Raw genomic sequence first — 24221 nt, forward strand, 5'->3', positions numbered from 1 at the left:
ATATATAACATGTATTTATGTTTCTTCTAGTTTTCATTGAAATTAAATTGAACTGGTATCAAGTCAAAGGTATCAATTTAAACTAATCTTGAAAAGAATCAGAACAACACAGTCATTTTGGTTTTCAGTTTATTAAAAAAAAAAGTCATAATAAATAATATTTTGTCCCTAAATACTTTCAGTTTTGCAAACAATGTGAGAATATCAAATATCACATAATATAATTTTGCAACTTTTAAGTTGCTACTGTGCAGGCAACTCAAGGGATTTTTTTATTCCCTCGTCATAGCCGCCTGTTTTTTTAATGAGCGATAGTCTCAGTGCTTTTACTCGTTACAAGCCGTGTTAAAGCACACGCATTGTGAATTATCATAGCAACAACTTTCCTCAGAAACATTTTCTTTCATCGTCTATTATGCTAACAAATAGGTTTGTTAAACTGCATGCTTGTGCAAAATATGCCCTTATTTTCTGTTTACTACACCAGTCACCATGAGTTTAGTGCAGACTGCAGCTTATCATTGATTTAAACATTACATCAGTTCCTCTTAGTCCTGAAGTGGCCTTTACAATCTCTTTAAATCCCCCATAATGCACTTTTGTTGTAGCCTGAGCCCTAAAGCTGGAGATTCATCAGCTGGGACAGAGGCTTTCTTTCAACTTTTACCAGATTTCTTTTTTGGGCAAACTGGTGCAGAGAGGAGTGGGAGACTGTAGAGCATGATAATGATCAAGTTCGCCACCAGGCAGAGCACTGCTACACCCACTGTGCTGGAGAATGTAATGGGAATTGAGTTTTGGAGGAGCCAGGAGCGCCGCGTCACCATGTCCTGCTCCACCGCCTTCATCTGGAAGTGAGTGCCGAGGATGCCGCACACGTGGAAGAGTTGATGGCTGTGACCTGCAGAGAGAGCCAGTGAGTCATGTTTGAGCTCAGACACTGTACAGTAGTCAGGAAGTCAGTGAGCAGTGAGCAAATAATTCCCTGCACAATGTGAGATGGTTAGACAGGAGAATTTCTGAATCTTTGTGAAACACTAGATTTCCATAATTAAACATTCACAGTATAAACCCAGCTAAACACTGAAAACCTGAAATGAACTAAATAAACCCAACACTGATAAAATAAAATGACAAATAAAAGTCACTAAAACAATGGAAAAAGAACAAGCTTTTCCATTTTTAACATTATACGGTCTTGGGATAATGTACGTATATGGAGGTTTGATGCTATAAAATAAAAGTTTGTTTGATTTGATCCACAAATACCTGTGACCTGCTGCTGCTCCCAAATAAACACACATACACAAAGAAACATGAACTAAAATAACAAACTGAAACAGCAGCAGAACACGGGTGGGGGAGCACTCGTGAGAACATTCCCTGAGCAAACAAAGCAATGCATATCAAACTATGATAACAACAACAACTCCTCAGATCTGTTCTACTGTACCTATGAAGTCGAAGCTGCCAGGTGCCAGGCGCTCGGGCAAGTGTGTGGCAAACAGGAAGCCAGTGAGGAAAGCCAAGGCGATGTGGTGATAGTGGAGGAAGTTGGTATCATTGTCTGTGCAGCCATCTCCCACGCACAGAAACACCTGTCAGTGCAGCACACAAACAAATTATATTAATCCATAAATGCTGGTGTGTGTCCGACCTGGCACTCCACCCACTTTTTGCAGGTGAGTGGCGTAAAGTGCACATACGTGACCGTACCCTGTAGAACAGTGGAATGTTGTCGAACAGGTAGGGGTAGGCAAAGGCAAAAACACGGAGACATTTGCTGAACCTTGGACTCTGACACTCAGGAAATCTGAAATAAACATGTAGAGACGTTGTTTTCAGTAATCACACAAAAAAAGAATATTAAATCCATGGAAAATACCTTATGGATGGTAAACAGTTAATATTAATTGAATACCACCACAGTATTGAAATGAGTTAATATAAAGTGATTAAAATGATTACAGTATAAATATGTTTGCATATTTATGTCACTTGCTGCATGAAGTGACATAAAAATGATTTGCTTTTACTCTGGACATTTGAATCAAAGCAGTACTCAGCACAAACCTCCTCCAAGGTTTACAATTAGGGTCAGAATCTACATCCCCAGAAAATGTAATCAATTATAAGACAAAAACCTTATTAATGGAGAATAATGGTCTAAATCCATGTGATATCTATGTAGCAGAATGCTTCACAAAACTTCCACAAACAAATGTCACCTGGTTACCTCGGCCTAGGAGGTTATGTTTTCAACGGCTTGAGTTAATCTGTAAATTTGTCCTTCTGTGAGCAGCGTCCTGTTTATTGTTTTACATGGATCAATCTGTTTAGAATCTACCCCCTGATGATGTCACAAAAAATGATGACATTTTCAATTAATCCCCATCTCTTATAAAAGGGCAAATCTGTAAAAAAAATATAATAATATCGTTGTCAAAACTCATTGGAAGGAAATTTTGTAAATGTATGCAGGATCAGACTCTTAAATCCAGATTACGGAGTTGGCAGGGATTTCAATTTAACATGGGAAGTCCCATGGAACAAGTTGAGATGTTTACATCTCAGCAACATCTTAACAGAGTAGGATGAATGTTCATGTCATGCTTATGTAAGACGGTAATAGCTATGAGCAGGTAAAGTTTCATACAGATCCAGGAAGTCTTATACATCCAGTGGATCAAGATTTGCCGGTATATCAAAACACACGTGACACACGTGACAAAGCCTTGGTGGAGGTCTGCAGCTCTCTGAGTGCTCTTGTTTATCTACCATTGTTTCTGTCAGCTCATTGAACCTGTCCTGCTGAAACTACACTTGGAGTTGATCACTGTTTTGGGTTGGTCACTATAGTCACAGTTAGGTAACACACCCATTGCTTTTATAGTGAGTTGCGCAAGACTATTTATGAAATCCCATTCAGTAACTGTGGGAGGAAGTCTGTCTGAGGACATGTTGGCATTTTAAAGACATAATCACATCAAATGTAGGAATATGTCCACGTGTGAACATACTGTATGTGTGTGCATGTGCACGCTCACAAAAATTATCTCTAACCTTAACCTTAATAAGCAAATCATGCCTAACCTTCAAATCTTAAAGGTTCTGGCAGAATGGTCCGAAATAGGCAACAGACACACACACACAAAACTGTTTTTATGTCTTAGTGAGGACACATCATAGACATAATGTGCCTAGTCCTAACCCTTAACCCTGAAAAAAAATGTTCTGGACCTCACAAAGATATAAATACACACACACACACATACACACAATCTATGAGGGACAACATGTGTAATTGTAGGCAAAATAAAGTTCAGGGACATGCACAGTGTAGATCTGAAGGCACATGCACGGTCTTTCTTTACCTCTTTACGATGTCATGACTATATTGCAGAAATGGTAAACCAAGCCTTGGCAGCAGGGAGAGAAGAGAAGAGGAGAACAAGCAACAGTGTTAATCCAATGCATGAAGATGTAAAAAAAAGTTATTTTATATTTAATACAAAATAACCTGCTATATGTTACCATATATAAACATGAAGTTGGATAGAGTATTAGAGACTTTTATATGAACTTGGCTAAAACAATAACAGCAGCAGTGGTTTAGCTGTGATCTTTTCACTCTGTTTACCTGGAGTAGCAGGAAAGGGCGGTGCAGATGACAGTGTTGAACAGAGTGATGGGGACGTAGCACCGGTGGAAGAAGCTGTTCACCCACTTGTCCGGGAAAACATACGCTGAATAGATGAACGCTGACCCTGCAGCAGAACATGTTTCATGTCAGGGAAAAGTGTCCGCAGAGTTTGTCACATGGTGTAACTGACAACGCAACGACTCTTGGATGGATTTTCAGCTCACATGGTGGGAATATTATGTGTTCTATGTTATTATGTGAATAACCTTTGGAAATGATCATATAAAGGTCAAAGGGAAACAAAATATATATGGTTCCCAAGATTTACCTCATCATGTGGTAAATGTTGTCATTAATTCAGTCAGAAAAGCACATTGTGCATCATTCAAAAATCTATTTTCTAGGTATTTGTGTAGCTCTTATAAATTAAAAATGAAGATTGATCATATGTAGGAATTGTGTCATCATGACATCACTATAGTATTGTCAAATTTCCCTGAAATCCATCTTTTATCAGAAGGTATTCATATTTTACAGCAGTTCTATTTGAAGGGTACAAGTGCAAATTTCATGCAGCATTACGAACACTAATTCTGAATTCAGGATTTATTTACAATATTAGTTAAATTCTGTGAGACAGGGGAATCTACTGACACTGAGGCAAACTGAATGGCCTTGAGGTTTGAGCGCTTTCTCTAGCTCAGTGTCTTTTTAATGACATATAATAAACCTAAAGGAAAGCCAGTTAAGACCTGGGTCCACCACTGCCTGTGGATCTCATGTGCTCACCCAGGCTGTAGAAGCTGAGGGCGCCGTAGTCGAAGAAGAAGCAGATGTGGCGCGCCCGCACCGACATGCTGCTGAAGGTGTGAGCACAGCTGGACGCCAGTGGATAAACGCAGCACGAGAACAGGAAGATGACCAGCGGCCAGGTGAAGGCATCCTGCCATGCTGTCTGCATCACGATCACGGTCACCAGTTTCCATAGGAAGTACCTGTCAGAAGAAACATGAAGGTTACTGACAGAGCTGGACTGACTTGCTTCAGCACTGATGTTCTTCAATGCTGTTACACCAGGAATCATTATGGCCGATTCATTGCTCATGTCTGTCTGTCGTGTTTTAATCCCCGCTGGATTAGTAGCACATATCTGGGATAATAAGGTTTGGATATTTGTCCATCAAACACTGCTCTCGGCACAGAGTAAACAGACGTTTCTCTCCAGATTTGAATGTTGACACTTGAAGAGTGTAAATTCCCATAAACACACTCAACTTGTCATTTTGCTTTGTTTGAGGATCAAACAAACTTCCAGGAGATGGTGTGTATGGAAGCTGTTTACCTTTGCTTCCAGTCATGCTAACGGTAAAAAAACCATCCCAAAAACCAAATGACATCAGCTTTGTTGAACACCAACCCAAACAAACTGGAATGAAATGTTTGCATACGCCAACACTTTTTAGAGGAAGAAGCTTATTGATGAGCAAAGCTGCAAAACAACAGACATGTTATTGGCAGCTGTGGTGCATAACTGAGTCAACACGACTCTGTGTTTCTCAGTGTAGCAGTAGAACATGCACATGCTCCACAGACAGTGACGCATTTAACGCCACGACTCATGGACGCAAGGCAGAAGCACAACAGCTACACTAGTAAAGCGAGACGGCAGCAAATGTTTGGAATAAGGACCGAGAGTCGTCCTTTTAGAAAGTGCTGCAGACTCACCTGTTGGTTTTCTTGGCTGAAAATGCCAAGACGTACAGTAACTAGTCCACATCTGTCATGTAGACCACCCTAACCCTAACAACCCCACCCCACAAAGGTGCAGGAGAGGACAGCAGCGTCTCTGTCACTCAGTACAGAAGCTCAGCTTAAGTTGAGGCGAAGTGACACTGTGCCTGTCATCACAGTGAAACTGAGATTTCTGAGATTAGGTATCAGGTCTACACGAAAAAGCCTAATCTCATCAGAAGGAGTATGGTATGGTTTGCTCTGTGTCACGGTTCCCTCATATCGGTGCACCTCATTAACAAATCAACATTATCTTTGCTTTTCCCCGTCACTGAGCAGTTAACTAATTGTGGCAACTCACAGTGAAGCACAGGTCTGCTCATTAGCAGACGGCCCTGTAAGTCTGTGCTGTGCCCCATGACACAAACACCCATGGTTCCTCACGGTTCTCAACACACACACACACACATATGTTTGTGCAGCTATTCCTCTGGGAACACTGCATTGACTCTCATTCATATAAACAGCCTAAACAAAGTGTTATCAATACAGCTTAACAGAACTTAGCCCTAAACTTAACCACTTTAGGAACCTTTACATGAAGTTCTGCCACATTGGGACCAGTTCTTGGTCTCAATGAGAAATACTGGTCCTTACAAATCAGTGTTCATGCCAGAAAATGTCCTAAAGAGGTATACATATATAAAGACAAACACACACATGCACACATACTTTCTCTGTGGACCATGCAGTCAAAGCAACTGGCAGCTCTGCAGGGAGGAAGTGCAGTATGGCTCATGGGTAACTTGACATGAACACACACACACACACACACATAGACACACTCATACTAATTGTATCACAACAATAACAACAGAGTCACATGTCAAGTGCTATGAATTAAGTGTATATCATTTTTTTTTCTTTCTTCTTCCTCTTCTTCATCTTTACCGTGTGTTCATCTACACCTAATCACACCGACACGGACGCTAAGACACAAGGCAACAACTTTTATACTTAGTTAATTACATCTTAAATGTATTGGTTATTGTGTTATATGTTACTTCATTTAATCATAATTCAAATGTAATTGTTCAGGATTTTAGGCATCCAAACATGAATGAGTTGGCTTCTATCTGCCTGTTTTTATGGACATTTATTTTGGGCCACTGACCACAGCGGAGCTCCCAAGAAGGCTTAACATTTCAACATGAGAGCATTTTGTAAAATATTACGTTATGTCAATGATAATCTTACAAAAATGCAGTATTTTGTCAACTTGCTGAAAGAAAAACAGCTAATTCTTCAGTTAAATGGTGGTGGTTGTGAGGACGATCAAATGTAATTCTTCTCAGGGACCAAAAGAAAGGCTTTGACTAGTTCTGCTTGGTCGGGGTTAGTTAGTCAGACAGTTAGTTAGTTGGTTAGTTTTGGTGAGGTGAGACGAGGCAAACAATTGTTGAAAAAACATAGATAAAACAAAAGTGCTTAAAAAGATGAGGTGATTAAAACACGCTAGATGTCTTTTTTCTTCTCAGTGTTTGCAGTTGAACTGATGATTTTCATGCCTCCAACAGTTTAACAAGGCCTAAGGATGTTTATCTTTAAAACAACTGTTTGCATAGCAGCAGTGGGTGCGAACATGCATTCTGCCGCATTTTATTATCATCATCTTGCTTGTTCTTTTCAAAACTTTATAAAAATGTGAGCTATGTTTTAAAAGAGGATTATCAATAAGTGACAAAGAAAGAATGTCTGACTCTTATCTTGATCGTGATACATCGACAGAATGACTGATGTGACTCATCCGATAAGAAAGACGGGTTATGAAGACGTGTGTTCGCAAAATGACTTGACGACATAGATATAAAATAATGTAGAAAAAAACAATGTAAATTAGTCTTGAGCTTTACAGACTCTGCAAATGATCTGTTATATGAAGTGAATGTAAGAATGCTTGCTTTCATTAAACTGTATTTGGGAAATTAGGATGATTTCAAATGTGTCGTGAAGAAGGTGACAACCCTTCTCCTCACAGTGAAATAAGACTGTAGTTGAGCTGTCAACTGAAGGACATGTGGTCACCTGCCCTTAAAAGTTCAACTAACATAAGACATGACAGCAAACACATGTTTACAAATCAAATCTGCTGTACCAGGTGGGTAGAAAGTGGGTCCAGATGTTGAGCGTCTCATTGGTCAGCTGGAACAGGCTGCGGATGCAGTCTGTGGCTGAGCTGCGGGGGTGTCGGTACCCAGAGATGATGCTGTCCTCATGGAAAACCTCAAAGAGGACATGTCTTGGTTAGTCCCCAGTCAGTTTGACACATTTTGAGAAAACTTTTTGAGAGACCCTTTTGTTTCATGTAAACATTGAGCATCACACATGGTCAGTTATCGCAGTCGTCTGCAAACCAAGGTTTCGAGATCTTGATCGCTGACCTTTTTCATTGTGAAAGAAAAACTTTCAAAGTCCTTCAACTGTGATTCAAGAAGGACAAATCACAGTTTGGAGACTTTGTATTCAAAGTGATATAAGATGACTATTTTTTAATATTGCATTTAGTTCAGGCCTGTAGGCCCATGAACTCATTGATATCAGCAGAAATGTGAAGTGCATCCTTCTCAAACAAACACGCGCTCAGGTTCGGTTAAACTGAGCAATCAATGATGTTAATGACCTGCTGTAAAACATGTGTGTAGATTCTTGTGATTTTAGTGTGTGAAAGCTCAAATGTCCTAAAGATTCAGTGAAAATAAACTTACTTTGGGAACTTGATTGATGGTGAAGACTCGTGGTAATTTAAGGAGGCTGAGCATTTCATCAACGTGCTGCTGCTGCTGCTGCTGCTGCTGCTGCTGCTGCGGTATGAAAGGTGAGCTGAACTGAAGCTGTCAGGAGGGTGTGACTCTGGCTTTATATGGTTTGTGTTGCCATGTCGTCCTCAAGGTTCCTCCCCTCTCATCTCCTCCCTCTACAAACCCAGCGAGAATATCCAGTATACCTGCTGCTGTCTCTGTGGAGGTGGGTGGGGGGTTGGTTTGTGTCTGCCCATAGGTGTGTGCTCTTACAACAGTGAAAAGACTTTATTTTCTGGATTCAACTCAAGTCGTGCCCATTTATCTTGACGTGAAAATAAAACAACCCTTATTGATTTTTTTGTCCAAGAATAAAAGTCTTGTTTTCTTAGTGCATTGTTCTCAAATCTCAAAGAAAGGGCAGACAAACCCGTGGAGTAGGTTTCATTGAAAAAATCTCTCCTCCAAACAATTGCTGAGATTATGTGACTGACACTGATGGTTTCAGTCAGAAACTTTGACCAACTGCAGCAGAGGCGGAGCAAGTGTCCTCGGTGTGAATGGGTGGGTCAGTAGAGACGACAGAGTTCCTCTCGGGCATCTTATTATTAAACTGTCACCATCTGACCTCAGATCGACAGCGGCCGTCACACCCAGCAGAAACATCTAAACCAGGGGTAGGGAACCTATGGCTCGCGAGCCAGATGTGGCTCTTTTGATGATTGCATCTGGCTCGCAGATTTCGGCTTTTCAGATAAAACATAAAATATTATCACTTGTTTTAATCCATCCATCGATTTTGGAAGTGGAGGAAACGCAAGTGAATGACATAAATGCAGCACCGTTCTATTCCCTGGCTTTGGATGAGTCAACAGACGTAAGTCATTTGTCGCAGTTCAGTGTGATTGCAAGATATGCTGCTGGTGACACACTGCGCGAAGAAAGTCTTGCTGTTCTGCCAATAAAAGGGTCCACAAGAACCAGAAGTCGCATTAATGGTGAGTATTATAACAACATTATTTAAAAGAATAAATTCAGAGGCTTATTATACTCACATTTAGTTAAATTCAGTCTTAAAATATATTATATGGCTCTCACTGAAATAAATTTGCAAATATTTTGCTTTCATGGCTCTCTGAGTCAAAAAGGTTCCCGACCCCTGATCTAAACCTTCTTATCTTCTTTAAACTCCGGAACAATGAGAGCAAACATATCTCACTGCGACTGAATAGAAAGTGGAGGTGTTATTTGTGGATCGTTCTTATAATCCACAAATCTTACACTAAGAAAAACATGGCATATTTTTTATTATTTTATAACATTATTTTGATGTGAGGTAAATCTGTGCTAATCATTAACACTTGACTCGACACCCGATCCGTCACGCCTGCTAAAGTTTAAGCTCAATTAAAAGTTAATGCTTTACTTCAAATGTGTTATGGAAACTAAAATTATTCTGGGTTTAAATGTCTAATCCTCAGTGCAAAGCTGACGCAAAACAATCCCATCATGCAACAGAACCAAAACAACACCATATTGGCAGGTAGTGTTGCTGTTCACATCCATGCTTATTATAACAGATCACCAATAATCATAATTCTGAGGACAGCAGATGTGGATCACGTCTGTAAAACACACGTGTAGAAGACGGCGTGATGGGGAACCACACACAACACATGTGTAGTAATCTCTTCATATCAGCAGTCTTGTATAAAGTACCTAAAAGTCATACTTGTGTAAAAGTACACGTATCTTACCAGAAAATTCACTTTTTATAATATGTCTTAAAAGTCTTAAAGTACATGACATTTACTGTACTCGATACGTGAATTTTGCACTTAAGTACTGCAGTACATTACAACACTGCATATGAGGTACTGAAACACGAGGCCAACGTTGGCATCCAGATTTGCAGCTTCCAAGTTGGTAGTTAAGGGGAAACCTAAGGGAAACGGAACTTACAGTCAACTAATATGCAAAGCATTACTGTAGTTTGAGAAACCTTTGCTCTATGTTTGATTGTTGTAAAATAACTTTCTCTTAAGTTTCCCCTTTACTACTGACTGACTTTGAAGCCTCAAATCTGGACGCCAAATTCAGCATCATCACAGACTCTTCTTGTTTATTTGACATGCTTTTATTGAGATGTTTAAGCGTTCGTCGGAGCAGAACAAGGGAAATGTCGCATTTCTGTTTCCAGGAGTTAGGTCCTGTGATATTTTTCTCCATCTCTGAGGAATTAAAGTGATCGGTGAACGCTTACTCTTTAAAGCTGGCGTCGTTCATTTTTCAGGAGCTTTTCCTGCCAACATGGCGGTGTGTGTAAACATGAGCTGTGTTATGCTATGTGCTTTTTGAATCATATCAGTTCTGCAAGGTGGTTTATCTCTTTACGGACACTAAAACTATTCAGCATTGTTGTGCAAAGGAAGTCAGTCTGTGCATCCTTCAAACCATCCACCACCCTCTCATTAGAGCCATTTTCAGTCGTCCACCTATTGTGTTGTAAGGTGCGATCACAGCAGCGGAGCGTGATGAACCATGTGCTGCAGCGCAGTGCAGAGCACCTTGGGATCTCATTCAGTTCTCTCTCTCCAAGGAGCAGAGCCACAGTTAGACGCAGTCAAAAACAACTTAATACATATGTAAATAAACAAATAGACTGGCAGGAGATTCAGCGCTGAGTGGGAGTCAGTTTGGCTGAAGTGCTGAAGGTCTGAGAAACCAGGAGAAAGAGAGAGTTTCTGCCGAGTGGAGACGAACAGGCTGAAAAAGTGTGTTTCAGAGCAAGTATCGTGACTGTTGTTTAACTGCTGGGTGTGTTTGGGTGGAGCAGGGAGTGAGCACTGTGACCTGACCTGCACACTCCGGCTGAACACAGCTCTGCGCTACAATGTAAACAAACACCATGTGAACCAGCAACATTGTAAACAACACGGATCAACATAAACATTCAACAGCGGCTCAGAGGTCTCAGAGAAACAGGTTGGAGCGTGAACATTATTATAGCAATAAGTAACAGCAACAATAATAAAAAATAAAAAAGTAAAGCAATTTCAATTCCATTAAGATCATCCTTTCCTTTTGCATCCCCAGATTTTCTGAAGAAATGAGGCGTTGTGCCTTTAAAAGGAAAGCTCCCTCTGACTGGAAAAACCTGCCCGGTCCCACTCCCTCACATCTCTTCTCATCGTCTTTAATCATCACTTTTCATCTTCAGAACCACGTTCTACCATTAAAACTCTATAGGTGTCATTTGTGTTAATGTTTATTTATGTATACTGAATATTCTTGTGACTTCATTCTAACGTTTTGTGTTTTCTGTGTGAAGAAGAAGGTTGTATATCTGAAAAGAAACGTTTTTATCCCTTTGTTATTGATGCTTGTTTTGGACTTGACTGTGTGACAATGATAATATACTCTGTACCTTAAAGGGAAACTTAAAGTAAAAGTGCAAGCATTTTACCAGAAAATGACTTGGATAGAAGTCACTTTTTTATAATATTACTTAAGTAAAAGTCTTTAAGTTTATATAACTACTTATTAGTAAAAGCAACTTTCAGACATAAAACCTACTTAAGTTTTAGAAGTAATAGTAAATGTAGTGAGTTGTCTTTCAACTGGAAGGTTGTGGGTTCAATTCCTGGCTCTGCTAGTCCATATATGTCCTTGAGCAAGACACTTAAGCCCATGTTGAAGCGTGTGAATGGGTATGAAAGCTGCGTGAATGACAAAACTGTAGTGTAATTAAGTATTTGTCCTTTGCTCCAGCACCTGCTCATATTTACGCTCACACACGTGCACCGCTCTGCTTCTCCACAAGGTGTCAGTAATTTCAAACAGAAGCTGCTCAGGTCGCAGCGTGGGCGCAGGTCAAACAGAGGATTGTGAAAATGTTTTAAATAATGACAATGAGTGAATTTGCCCCTTTTGTTTTGATTTTATTTCCTTTAATCGTTACTAATTTTTTTTATTATTCATTTACGTATCAGTCAGTGACCTTTGACCACAAAGGCACATGTTTTGGAAACGCCACGGTGCATCACTGCAGGGACTTCATGGTCTTCAGGAGCCATTTGCATCTTATTAACTGTTAATGAGAAAAAAATAACAAGTTCGCTTCAGGCTCAGACTCAAACCACCTCCAACACCAACCCCTTCATCTCTCCCAAACGAATCAAGATGGGCCTCCTGTGGCAAGTCTTAGGTGTTTGTGTAACATCAGCACAACCGCTAAGTATAGCTGCTTACATTCAGCCAATGTTGCTGATTTTAATATGGAAATAATTTGGCTTACTGCAGCTGACTGTGTGATAGCACCTACTGTGATACTACACATATTAGTGTTATTATTATTATTTTAATCTTACTTTGAGTATGTTTTAATCGACATAAATACAGATACATTTTAAAGGGGAATATTTTATATTTACTCCACTGGTGTTTTTACAGTTTTAAAAACATGAAGCACTGTTAACAAGATAGATACCTACCACAATGCAGAGACTCACATTCACACCTACGGACAATTTAGTGTCCAATTAACCTAATCCTCAATTTGCATGTTTGTTTTTGGACTGTGGAAGTGAAACCCACACACACACACACACACACACACACTCCACACAGAAAACCGGGCAACTGAGCTCCTGAAGAAAATCACACTGAACATAACAGAACATTGTTTTCCTCTTTTATTGAAAAGGGAGGCGCTACCCAGGGTTAGTGAGGTGTTCCTACAAAAGAGCTCAATGAGTGGATGTGATCACAAGGGTAAATGTACACAATATAGTTTTAGATTATAGATTATATATACATATATATATATATATATATATATATATATATATATATATATATATATATATATATATATATATATATCTATGATAATGTGCTGACAGATGGGAGTTAGACTGCGGTGCTGCAGCTGCTCAGAGTCATTGCCTCCCTGGTGTTGTTGGTGATGAGGTGTATAGTATGTGTGTGTGTGTGTGGCTGATACATTATTAATAGTGGCAAGACTCCAGGAGCTCTGTTCTCTTCACTCTGAGGAGTTTCTGACTTCCACAGCTTTCTCTCATCGCCTCAGTCTAGCAATCCCTCCTCACCGCAGACTTGTTTTCTTCTCCATGCCGCTCTCATTTTTTTCCTCTTTATTCGACCCATGACTGCTGCTGTCTCCTCGTTGTTCTCTCGCAGCACTATCACCGTCTGTGGCTCTGCTGGAGATCGCTCTGCTGAGCACTCTTATTCCCTCTGCCCTGTGAATCGCAGTGTGCAGAGACAATAGGGTTTACTTTAAGTGCGAGGATTGTCTCTTTGTGACAGGGTGACACTGAAGCTTGAGAATGACTTGGCAGGCATTCTTCATTAAATCAGAAAAGCTTTAGTGCTGAGTGTTTTTAGAGGTAAATGTCCATTTCCTGCAGAGAATTAGATGAAGAGATTGACACAATGTACAGCCAGCAGCAAATTAGCTTAGCTTAGCATAAAAAAAAAAAACTGAAGATGGGGCATTGAAGCAAAACAATTGCCAGCAAAAAAACTGTAACAGAGTTTAAATGCTGTATCCATGTGTGGGAAGTATAGGGGCCAATACTCGAGAGTATAGCAGGAACATTCTACTTGTGCGAGACTTGCCCAAGGTGAGTTGCAGAGCCACAGCACTGTGTAAAATATTGTGTATTAATGCCTGTACATCATGTACTGTATGAGGAAATGTGCACTGTAAAGCCCGTCCCACACTAGAGGATAATTGACCAGCTTTCAGTCCCGATGTGGCCCTTCTTACAATCACCTTCTGATTTTAGGCTGATTTGAAGAGATTATCAGGCCAAATTATCCTGTAGTGTTAAGAGACGCGATTTTAACATCACTGGACGCATCAGAGTCTTAAAGTAAATATCAATCATTGACTTGTAAATACTCTTGTTTACAAGTCAATGATTCCGTCTTGACTTGTAAACCAGAGTATGATGTCGGTTTGTATTCTGAAGTCACGTTAAATCACGTGGGATTCGCTGAGATCCCTGGAATCTCCTCCCTGAACTTGTTCGTCTAAAACGCCTTTCTCTGGGATTAAAGAAAAGTTGGAAATCTGTCACGCTGTGTCAGATGTTAAAATACACGAAGAGCTGCAAAAACAACATTATTGCAGCCACATGGTAAATGTAAACCTCATCGTCCTCTTCTTTCACACATGATGTTGCATTACTGCTATCTTATTGAGTTTAAAAAAATAATAATCCTGCACTAGCTAGTCTGTCTTCTGTCTACATTTCCCTATAGAAGAGAAAGACCCGATCTGAGGCAACAATGAATGCACTAATGTAACATTATTGACAAACTAAATAAAAGATAATTCATCTGAGATTATATAATGCCTTTCATCCGTAATGTGATGTCTTGTCATTATGTACTGACCTGTTAAAGCAAGCGAGTTAAGGGGTTTCACTGCAGCCTCTTATACATATGTAAAGTTAAGGGTGTTCTCACAAAATCCCTTACTGGTGCTATCCTACAAGTCTGGTGCTATACCATAGATTTAAAGGGGGAGTTTTTCTCCTCATTGATGCCAAGTGTGTGTTGGGTTTCACTTTCTCTCTACAATATTAAGGTTAAGGTTTTGGTTTTATTTTGTTGGGGCATAATTACCCACTTTGCCTTCCTGTTCTCAACACCCCTGTCGGTACCTTTAGCTATTTTACTCGGGTGGAAAACCTCATTTGGGGACAAACATGCTGGGATGAAAAACAAGCAACTATAAACACAGTCCAAGTGTTTATTTACCCCCACTGACCCTTTCACAGAGTCAATCTACACCCTCAGATTTCATCAAGTGGGCACATTTATGATCACCATAAAGGCTGCGGCCTCCAGATGCTGGAATATCAAGGATTGACTGTGATGCCATCATGGCCATCTCTGAGGCTCCTGAGCGGCAGCAGAGGCTGAGAAGAGACTGAGCTTATTGGTTTTATGTTGGGTTAATTACAGGCCTGGGAGACAGACTCGCTATCAGGAGGGCAGGTAATATCATTAATGTCTGGGAAAGAGGAAGGATGAGATGCGTGGGGCGAAGTGTATAACTTTGAGTGAAAAATTATGGCTGGGCTGTATAAATGCCAGCAGGTAATAAAAAATGCAAGTGGGTGGCAATAGATAGTCCTTCTCCGGTGTCTGTGCTCCTCACTGGTTCGGCCTAATTAGGATAAATTATTAATCTGTATTGTTTTTCTCCTCAGCAGTTTCACAGAGAGTTCAGCGTGAATACACAGTTTCTCCACTGCATAGTCAGAATAAATGTATTATTTTAGGTAAAACATCACATGAATTAACCTTAGAAAGCTTAGATTGTCTAACCCAACGACTCCAAGAACTTTGGAGTTACAGAGTCAAAATTATAGCTAAATTGTTTGATTATGAGACTCATAATTCACATTATTCCACAGTCATTGGGGGTAAAAACAATTGCGATGTTATGCGAGACATTGGATTTGCATTAAATACAATTTTCACTATACACTACTTTCACTATTGCTGTTGTGCGAGTATGTCGCAATTTATGATCTTTGCAAATACTCACTATTTTGGAATATCGGGAAAATATCGCATATTGTGACTTAGATACAGTGATGATATCGCACCGTGACTTAGATACAGTGATGATATCGCACCGTGACATAGATACAGTGATAATATCACATCGTGGAGTCTCTGGTGATTCCCAATCCTAGTGTCTGTGTTACAATTGACCTGAAAAGGTAGTAGGAGATAGCAAGCTTGGATAAAATAACTACAATAAGACATAATGTCCCACCTACTATCTATTATCTACAATCTTTGTGTGTTTTTGTGTGTGTACCAACTATGAAAAGTGACAGAAAAATCACAGTTTAAAACCTCCAGTTTTTGCCACCTCTGACCTCAGTTCGTCTGAGGTGGCAAAAACCGACAGCTGCACAAAGCACACTATGTGAGAGAGGAGAGTCATTTTGCAACAAAAGCCACACACAAATTGAGCATTAGTGTGGGAGCATTTGTCCCTCTACGTCTCACCATTTATAGGGAAAGGGAAGGAAGGAAAGGATCTTCACTGTCATTATACAAACGTAATTGCACAGCGAGATTACGAGGTCACATGGAGGGTTGACCACAGTGGACCGATCCCACCGAATGTCTCTAACATTCATACATGTTTTCATGGTAGGAGGAAACCCATGCAGACACAGGGTTTTTTTGATTTTTGATCATCAAACTTGAGCTGGAAACACTAGAGTGATTCTTAAATGAGCTGCAGGTTTATGTTTCACGATACTGTACTTTCACAATGGACAAGGGAGGGAAATTAACCAGTCTTATGCAATAGGATTCATATTTTATGTTCATCAACATAAGAGAGAAGACCAGCAGGTTAAGAAAAATGCTTTTATTTTTTTACACCTTTAAAAAGCAAAAATTTAAAGCACAAAGATTTTCTCTCTATATAAACACGTCTCTTCCTTGGGCTAAAAAAATGGTAGCTTTTGCACATTGTGCTTTGATTGCAAAGTCTATACAACTGCTGTGGGTCTCTAGTGGTCAAATGACCCCAGTAAACATTTTATTGCATAAATCACATTTGACCTCAGCGGTCATATGTTAACGTTTTTTTTTTTTGTTTTTTGTTTTTTTTTTCGTGAATAGTGGAAAGACTAAAATGAACAAATGAAGTCGTCATCTGTTACACAGTGAACAATAATAGCAGCTTTCTCAATGAAGGCGTCGCACATCATCCTTGAAAAGAAAAAAATAAACGTTGTCGTAAAGTAATACGACCAAAAAAAACTGTTGTGCTTTTGTAAATTGAGATGCAACGGATGAAAAACACACACCCACACCAAAATAAAAGCTAATGTCTCAAACAGGAGCTGACTAAAAGCTAAACTCTAGTTGCACACGCCACCCTTTCACAGCAAGCCATTTGTTTTTGCTATAATCTTTTTAACCGACATTTGAAAAGAAAAAGTCTCAAAAACCATTATCTCTCATCAACATCTCCAAGGAGACTCATCCTTAAATACTTTCACGCAAAAATGCTTTGCACATAAAATATACAAATCAAAAGGAAGCTGAATCAATGACTTTGGTTTGAACCAAAATGGAGCCAGGTAGTCGCACGCAAAACTTGACCTGAAAGTTCCCCTTAAACTACACAGAATCACTTATGTTCAAATTCAAGGGAGAGAATGAAATAAGAAAACATGGACTATCAAAAATGTGCAGTCATTCCTCTTCTCTGGAATTCCACCTTTATCTATATGGATAATGTATATACGCTATATTTCTCAGCACCTTAAAACAACTCCCTGCGTTTGAATCCCTTTAAAATTGAGAACGGACCAAAACATACTAAGAAAAATAACATCACGAGAGAAAAGTCATAGTGTTCAAAGACCTACGTCACACAAATAAACAAAAACGGTCAAATCACAGAGAAGTCGGGAATCTACCTTTGTCTTTTCATTTTTTTTTACACTATTTAGAAAACCCCTCAAACCAACATGCTTCCATTTGTACTGCATCTTTATGAGAATGACCAGAGAAAAACAGAAGCAGTCAAATTCTCCAGCTCCTCATTTTGTAACCTTTAAAGAAGATCGATGAAGAACTCATTGATGCTCCACTTTGTTTTGTTAGTGAGTGTGTGATGCCGGTGAATGCTGACTCATGGCTGCTGCTGCTGCTGCTGCTGCTCTGTGTGCAGCAGACTCTCCAGCCTATTAGCCGGGTGAATTGTTGGCGTCTTTTCTTCTCATGCAGCGGTCAAAAGGGCGGCGCTCACATTTGAAAACAAACCGCCGAGTTCATGCACCTGCACCAGCCGAGAGACGAGACAAGAGCCAGCCACGACTGACGGCCTCTTTGTTTATAAAGAATTTACCTCCAGCTACACTGCTCCTCGCTTTGCTGATTTAAATGTTAGAGAGACGCAGCTTTGCCTCGGCTGCCCACTCTTTTATATTACACGGATAAACTACACCACAGACATGCCCTCCTACATCAGCTCCACTTATATCCTGTTATCAACTGTGACTTTACCTGATAGAATAAGAGCTTTTCTGAAGACTCTTTTATGAAAGCGAATAAAGCTCATAAACAACACCGCTGAACCGCATTAGGACGGCGTGGCGGACTTTTCTATTTCAATTCAGCGGGGTCATTGACGACAGTGACTCTTAATGAGCAGATCTTAACGCTCATTTCAGACCCTTTTTCCATTAAACACTCATTTATGCTCAGCTGCTGGGATTCAGTCAGGATCTCTGACGTTGGGGAACGTGTTTCACTAACTGAGCCGAACTCAAAGTGAAGCAGAACTAATTACTTGTGGCAGTGTTCTACAACGGCACGTGAATTATTAATTATATTTGTGACCGACCAATGAACCGCTGTACTGGGTTTTTAGTTACTGCCAACACTGGGGACAAACACCGTCTCATCTTAAAAAGCAGTTTAAAGCAAATATCAGCATTTAGTCCATAGTCACAATTCTTTTTTATGGATTACTGCAGGCTGGATGAGTTTAACTCGGTTTTCTACAACAACCAAAACACAACAATATTAAGATGCATTAGCAAAGACGCAGGCAACTCATGACCAAATGTGGGTAAGAACAAAGAGAAACTGGTCGCTCTTTGTTTGTACAGTTTCTTAAGAGCTGACTTGGACAGACCCAGTGCATATAACTCAATATTTATATCAATAAAAACATGGTCAAAAACATGGGTCATTATTTATCTATCTTGGAGAGGAGGGAAACAAATGTGGGAGCTACTGGGTGGAAAACATAAAGAAAATAATTATGTTGCATCTGAGAAATAAAAAAAACATTAAGGGTCTTTCTTGTTTTTTGGCAATTTTCTCCTTATAATTTATATATTCTGTTATTTACAGCTCATTCTTCTTTGATTTCATTGTAAAATCTTGGGTGAAACGTTTTGTGGTGAGTGTGTGAAAGAATTTTGGAAATAGGACTCAGTTTTAATCATTCAACGACGTTTTCTAACATCATACATTGTCATTTTTGACACGCACGTACATGCCTGCAAACACACACACACAGACACACACACACACACACACACACACACACACGGTCTGTGCATCATCACAAACAGTAGAGTCAAAGAGCAGGAATGAGAGCTACAGTTGGTGTCGCAGAGAATATAAAACCTGCAACAGAGCACATGAGAAAGTTTTAGAGTTGAGAGCTGCAGCTGAATGAACTCATCTTTTACAGTAATAACCTCAACCCAGACTGGAACACACCATCCTCACTTTTAATTATCCAGCTTTCACAAATAAAGCACATCCCTCCTCTTTTCAATCACCACCTCAGCTGTGTCATATACGTATGTGGATTACAGTTTTGCCTAGTTGTGCTTGGCACGAATCCCCTTTAAGTAGTTTTTCCAGCGTTTGACCACGTCTTTGAAGATGGGAGAATTGTCTATAGAGGCCAGCAGCTGTAGCTGATTAATGTGCGTGGTGTGATAGTCCCAGCGTGCCAGGTTGGGTGCGGTGCCCAACATGAAGTGACGCAGGTCATAGATGCTCCCAGACCCCGTGTCAAAGAGGGGCAGCATGGCCTTCAGCGACTCCATGCCCCGGCTGAACAGCTGCCCTGCCTCCCGTCCAAGTTTCTCTCCGGCTGTCTCAGTCAAGTCATAGAGGCCCAACAGGGAGTAGATGAAGCCGTTGAGAACAAAGGAACTGGGCGTGGTGGGGTACTCCTCATACCAGTCATATTTGTTCATGAACACAGCTTTGACCCCGTGCTGTGCTGAAGGCACCTTGTAGGGTCCGACTGCCTTCAGGGCAGCGTTGAGATAAACCTGATCCTTGGTGAGGAGGTAGGCTCTCACTAGTGTGGACATGGCCTGGCCCTGAGCCATGGCCGAGTACCACCCGGGTTCCAGGGACCGGAAGCCTTCACCCAGCTTGCGAGTGACCATGATGGGCCAGCCGCCTCTTTCGTCCTGGTTGCGAACCAGCCAGTCGCTGGCGGCAAAGAACGCGGCCATGTGGGCTGTGGTGGAGACGGTGACATTGTCGACGAAGCCGCGGCCATGTAGAACCAAGCGCACCACCCGCCTGGGCATGATCTAAGAAGGGAAGCAGAGGAAATAATCACTGGTGGAATTAAGATGTAGCGTTAAATCAAATGTGAATCAGATCATCTCTACATGTTAATAACTAGAGTCAATTTTCTCACAACCTGGTTCAGTTCTCATGACAAAATGCAGCAAAACTATAAATGGAAGAACCAAGGATAGATATATATGACTGAGGACTCAAACACAAATCTTCACAAATGAGAAGCTGAGACAAGATAATAGTTGACATCCTTCTTAAAGACATGACATGTGAGTATCAATTATCACAGATAACCTTCGTGGCCTTCACAGCCTTGGTGTTGGAGAGCCCGACGCCCTTCCTGAGGTCGGTGAGCAGATCTCGGGTCAGAGTGCTCCAGGTGGCTCGCGGTCCGATTCCATAGGTGATTTCGTGATCTTTGAAGGCAATGAGCTGTGTGTTGGTCACATAGTGAATGGTGAAAGGCGGGCCCTTCTCCGTGGTTTCAAGAATCACCGACACGCTGCCATTGGAGGTGAACTTGATGTCCAAGCTGAGGATGAAGTCTTTGGAGTTACCCAGCTGGAGGGAGACGCCTTCTGAGGACTCTGTGGTGGGTGAGCATTGTTTGCAGTGGAGAAAGAAATATGTAATATGCACAAGAGAGGCAGGAAAAGACATTTTACAGTGTGTATTTAGGAGCATTTCCATAAAAATGACTAAAACGTCAGCTGATTATTGGCAGACAATGGATTATTTTTAGCCCAGTCACTGGAAGCCGCCTGCAAAGTGTCTTTGGTTCAATGATAGTTCATCTTTTTAACTCATGTTTCCAAGATTCACGACTTTAGAAATAATTTAGGGTCAAAGCCTTGTTTTTTTTTTGGTTTTTGTTACTACTACAGGGTGAAGAATATTTTTTATGACATGTCTTGTTGTGTGTGTGAGAGAAAGGAGATGAGACACAGAGACACAGTTCTCTTGGGATGAAGACAACAGATGTGCAACTGCAAACTGAACTTAATTAGGAGGAAAGAAAAAAAAAACAGGGAAGAGAGGGAGAAGACTCAGAAAAGGGAACTGGGACGGAAGAAGGGAGAGATGATTTTCTTTTCGTCAAAAGTCTTTCCAACAAAAGTCAAGTTTCCACTCTGCCCCTGCATCATCTCTCAGCCAGTTACCGTCTTGAGCTCATTTCGACACCCTCTCAGTGGAGCTCCCCTTTGGTTTTGTTGCTGAGCTTAAACTGCAAAGAACATTCTAATCAAAGCCCTCCGAAGGACAGAGGAAGGAAAGTGGATAGGAAGAAAGAAAGGAAAGAGGAGGGTAATGGAATGATGTGTCACACAAGTGCTCTTAAGACCAGACTTAAGAGCAGAGAGGGTGAAAATCAGCTAAAGTGAGAAGACAGTCAAGAGTCAGAGACGGAGCTCTCACATGACGCAGGCTGAAAAAGCATAGCTTGACAAGGTCGACTGAGACACACACACAGAGTTGATCAGCAGGAAAATGAGGGAAAGAGCCAGTCTGGCAGGGGCCTCTGGATGACTATGGCTCTTTAATGCACTCATAAATCCATTACTTAAGGCAATGCAGAGAGTAAGTGGATTTGTACGCTGGCCCTGTGATTACTCTGCCATCAATAAAGGATGGGCAGGGAATATAGAGGAGGCAATTCCACCTCCTCTCCTTAGCTCTTGAGCTGTTTAGCAATAAGGCAGGAGGGAGAGAAGACATGTCAGCACAGACCAGGTTTACACGCTGTGCATGTAACACTTGGAAACGTGTTGTTTTGTGGGATACACAAAAGACACGAGTGACAAAATAACAGTCAATGCACAAGTGACTATTTAATCACCATCACATGCAGGTGTTAGGGACCACAGAATGGATTCATCCACTTGGAAAATGATTCAATGATTATTCCAACAAAAATGTATTGATTGATCGCTCAGATGATCCCTGCCAATATAATTTTGTAAAAGAAGAAAAGGCACGGCGATAATTCAAACGGACATTTGATACATCCAAGAGTCCAAGTCTTAATATATTCCTTTTCTTGTTTTATCATACAATAACGTCGGTTTAAAGAATCAAAATGTTAAATTATTGCTGATATATTCTCTGTCCATTAATCAATACATTGATTCATCGTTTCAAAAAATAACAACAACAAATCAGTAAAAAATGGAAAGAAAGAGGACAGTGATGAGGAAAGAAGAAATCCTCCTTATATTATTAAAATCAAATGAATCGTATGATGCACATTTGACAGCAGTGTCTACCTAAAGTCTGCGTGACAATACAATTTACAACCATCTTCTGTAAAATAGCTGTGGTTCTAGCCGGAGTTTCACATACAGCTACAATAGTGCTGCACAGTAATAAGCTGACACAGAATCCCATGGCATTTAAACAAGAGGAAAAAAAAGAAAAAAGAAAAAAGAAGTGTTTCATTACAGCAAAAGATTCTGCCTCACAATGTGTGCATATAAAAAAACACATAGGTTAAGGTGACTGTGTTTATACCATCGAATCCTCGGCAGACGTTAATTGCCTTAAGAAGCATGAAAAACCTCTACAGGTGCATTTATGATAGGCTCTTGACTTTCTACTTGCAGTGAGATTGTTGACCAAGGTGACAGCTTTTACCGCAATACATGCGGATGTAGTGAATTTCCTTATTCTAACTTTTAAACTATCAACTGACCACGAGGATTCAGAAACTACAGGTGCTCAGTGGAGGACAGTGTTCGCTGAAGGCAGACAGTGGGTTATTATCAGGGGACAGGCGACTGATCCACTTGTCAGAAGCTTTGAGAGGCTGTTCAACTCCAGTGTCCTAGATACACTAAGGAGGGATACATGGAGAGAGAGGAGGAGAAATGGGGCAAAGACAGGAAAAAGAGGCTGACAGCACAGGAATGAAAAAAATATGCATGAGAACAGAATAAGGCATTCAAATGGTTTTGAGGGTAATCTGATTGTAATGTTTAGGAAGCACAAGAGGGGCTGAGGGGTGATAAGTGTGTGTGTGTGTGTGTGGGGTGGGAGGGGGGGGTTAAGATGGAATATAGAGGTTGAAGACTTAAATCTGGAGACAGAGAGGGAAGATTTATGGAGAGTGAAGACTGCCAAGGGAGAGCTGAAGAGAGATGATGAAAACATGAGGGAGAGAGAGCTGAGATGGGCAGTTGAAGCTGTAAGAAACGGTGGGTGAACAACTGAACTGAGAGAAAGAGAGAGGGAGAGAGAGAGAGAATTATGAAACAGAGGACAGGCAAGGAGAGATTGTCCTGGTAAGTAAAAGAAGATCAGATCAGAGAGTAAAAGAAGCTGGGAGTCATTACTAGGTAAACATTTTGACTTCTCGCAGTCCCCGAAATAATTGCCACCAGTCTTGTGGCTGTGGTTATTTTCCAACTGTCAATCTGAGCCATGTGTTTTCCTCATGTTTTGCAGCATCACAGGACTTCAGAACAAATACAACAATTACCCAGAGGAAAGGGCAATGGTTCAAACAAGCACTACTACACCTACTACAAGGACCCCATTAGAAGGTTCAGTCAAGCCTTGTGGTCCCGAGAGTCCTGGTAAACATGCTCGAGCTGATACACCAGCTCCCCCAGCTGACTGTCTACCAACTCTGGTTCTCCAGTCACAGGCAGAGCATTGATGATGGTTAGAACCAAACACACTGTAGCCCACTGACTATTTTGCAGCCGTCTTCAGGTACATTGATGACAAAGTCCTCTGGCTCAGATTCTCAGGTAGTGCGGGACGCTTTGAATGATACCAAACCTCAAAAAATGATGTTATAAGCTTAAGTGCCCTTCTCCACTCTCCCCTCACTGCTCAGTCTGTATCTCCTCTTTGTGGGATTTTTAGAAATGTGAGTCAGACTTCCCCCTTCCCCCAACACACTATAC

General features: G+C 40.8%; 2 protein-coding genes and 1 long non-coding RNA gene across 5 annotated transcripts in view; 1 reads left to right on the forward strand and 2 right to left on the reverse strand.

Moving 5' to 3' along the window:
- Positions 1-115: 115 nt before the first annotated feature.
- Positions 116-8270, reverse strand: LOC122771953 (membrane progestin receptor gamma-B-like). The gene is made up of 8 exons (XM_044029548.1): positions 8140-8270; positions 7530-7657; positions 4433-4638; positions 3641-3767; positions 3375-3419; positions 1717-1813; positions 1454-1598; positions 116-901 (listed from the first exon to the last, which is right to left on the reverse strand). The coding sequence occupies exons 1-8, from the start codon at positions 8191-8193 to the stop codon at positions 657-659; spliced, it is 1047 nt and encodes a 348-aa protein (XP_043885483.1). The 5' UTR covers positions 8194-8270; the 3' UTR covers positions 116-656.
- Positions 8271-9139: 869 nt separating this feature from the next.
- On the forward strand, positions 9140-11543 carry LOC122772732. The gene is made up of 3 exons (XR_006360808.1): positions 9140-9170; positions 11009-11157; positions 11269-11543. It is a non-coding gene; the product is annotated as an uncharacterized LOC122772732 (long non-coding RNA).
- Positions 11544-19176: 7633 nt separating this feature from the next.
- The window catches only part of glceb (glucuronic acid epimerase b), a 37352-nt gene continuing 32307 nt past the window's right edge, over positions 19177-24221 (reverse strand). For all 3 annotated transcript variants that reach the window (XM_044030306.1, XM_044030305.1, XM_044030304.1), the window contains 2 exons: positions 20608-20900; positions 19177-20321 (listed from right to left, as the gene is read on the reverse strand). In XM_044030306.1, the coding sequence (XP_043886241.1) occupies positions 19590-20321; positions 20608-20900 (1025 nt within the window). In that variant the 3' untranslated portion in view covers positions 19177-19589. The remainder of the gene's footprint in view (positions 20322-20607; positions 20901-24221) is intronic.

The sequence above is a fragment of the Solea senegalensis genome, linkage group LG7 (assembly GCF_019176455.1).
Source record: "Solea senegalensis isolate Sse05_10M linkage group LG7, IFAPA_SoseM_1, whole genome shotgun sequence".
In the NCBI taxonomy this organism is placed as follows: Eukaryota; Metazoa; Chordata; class Actinopteri; order Pleuronectiformes; family Soleidae; genus Solea; species Solea senegalensis.

Coding starts and splice junctions, on each gene's coding strand:
- LOC122771953 (XM_044029548.1), bottom strand. CDS start 8,193: ATGCTCAGCCTCCTTAAATTACCACGAGTCTTCACCATCAATCAAGTT. Junction 1,814..3,374: donor AGTCATGACATCGTAAAGAG/GTAAAGAAAGAC, acceptor TGTTTATTTCAG/ATTTCCTGAGTGTCAGAGTC. Junction 902..1,453: donor TGGCAGCTTCGACTTCATAG/GTACAGTAGAAC, acceptor CTCTCTCTGCAG/GTCACAGCCATCAACTCTTC.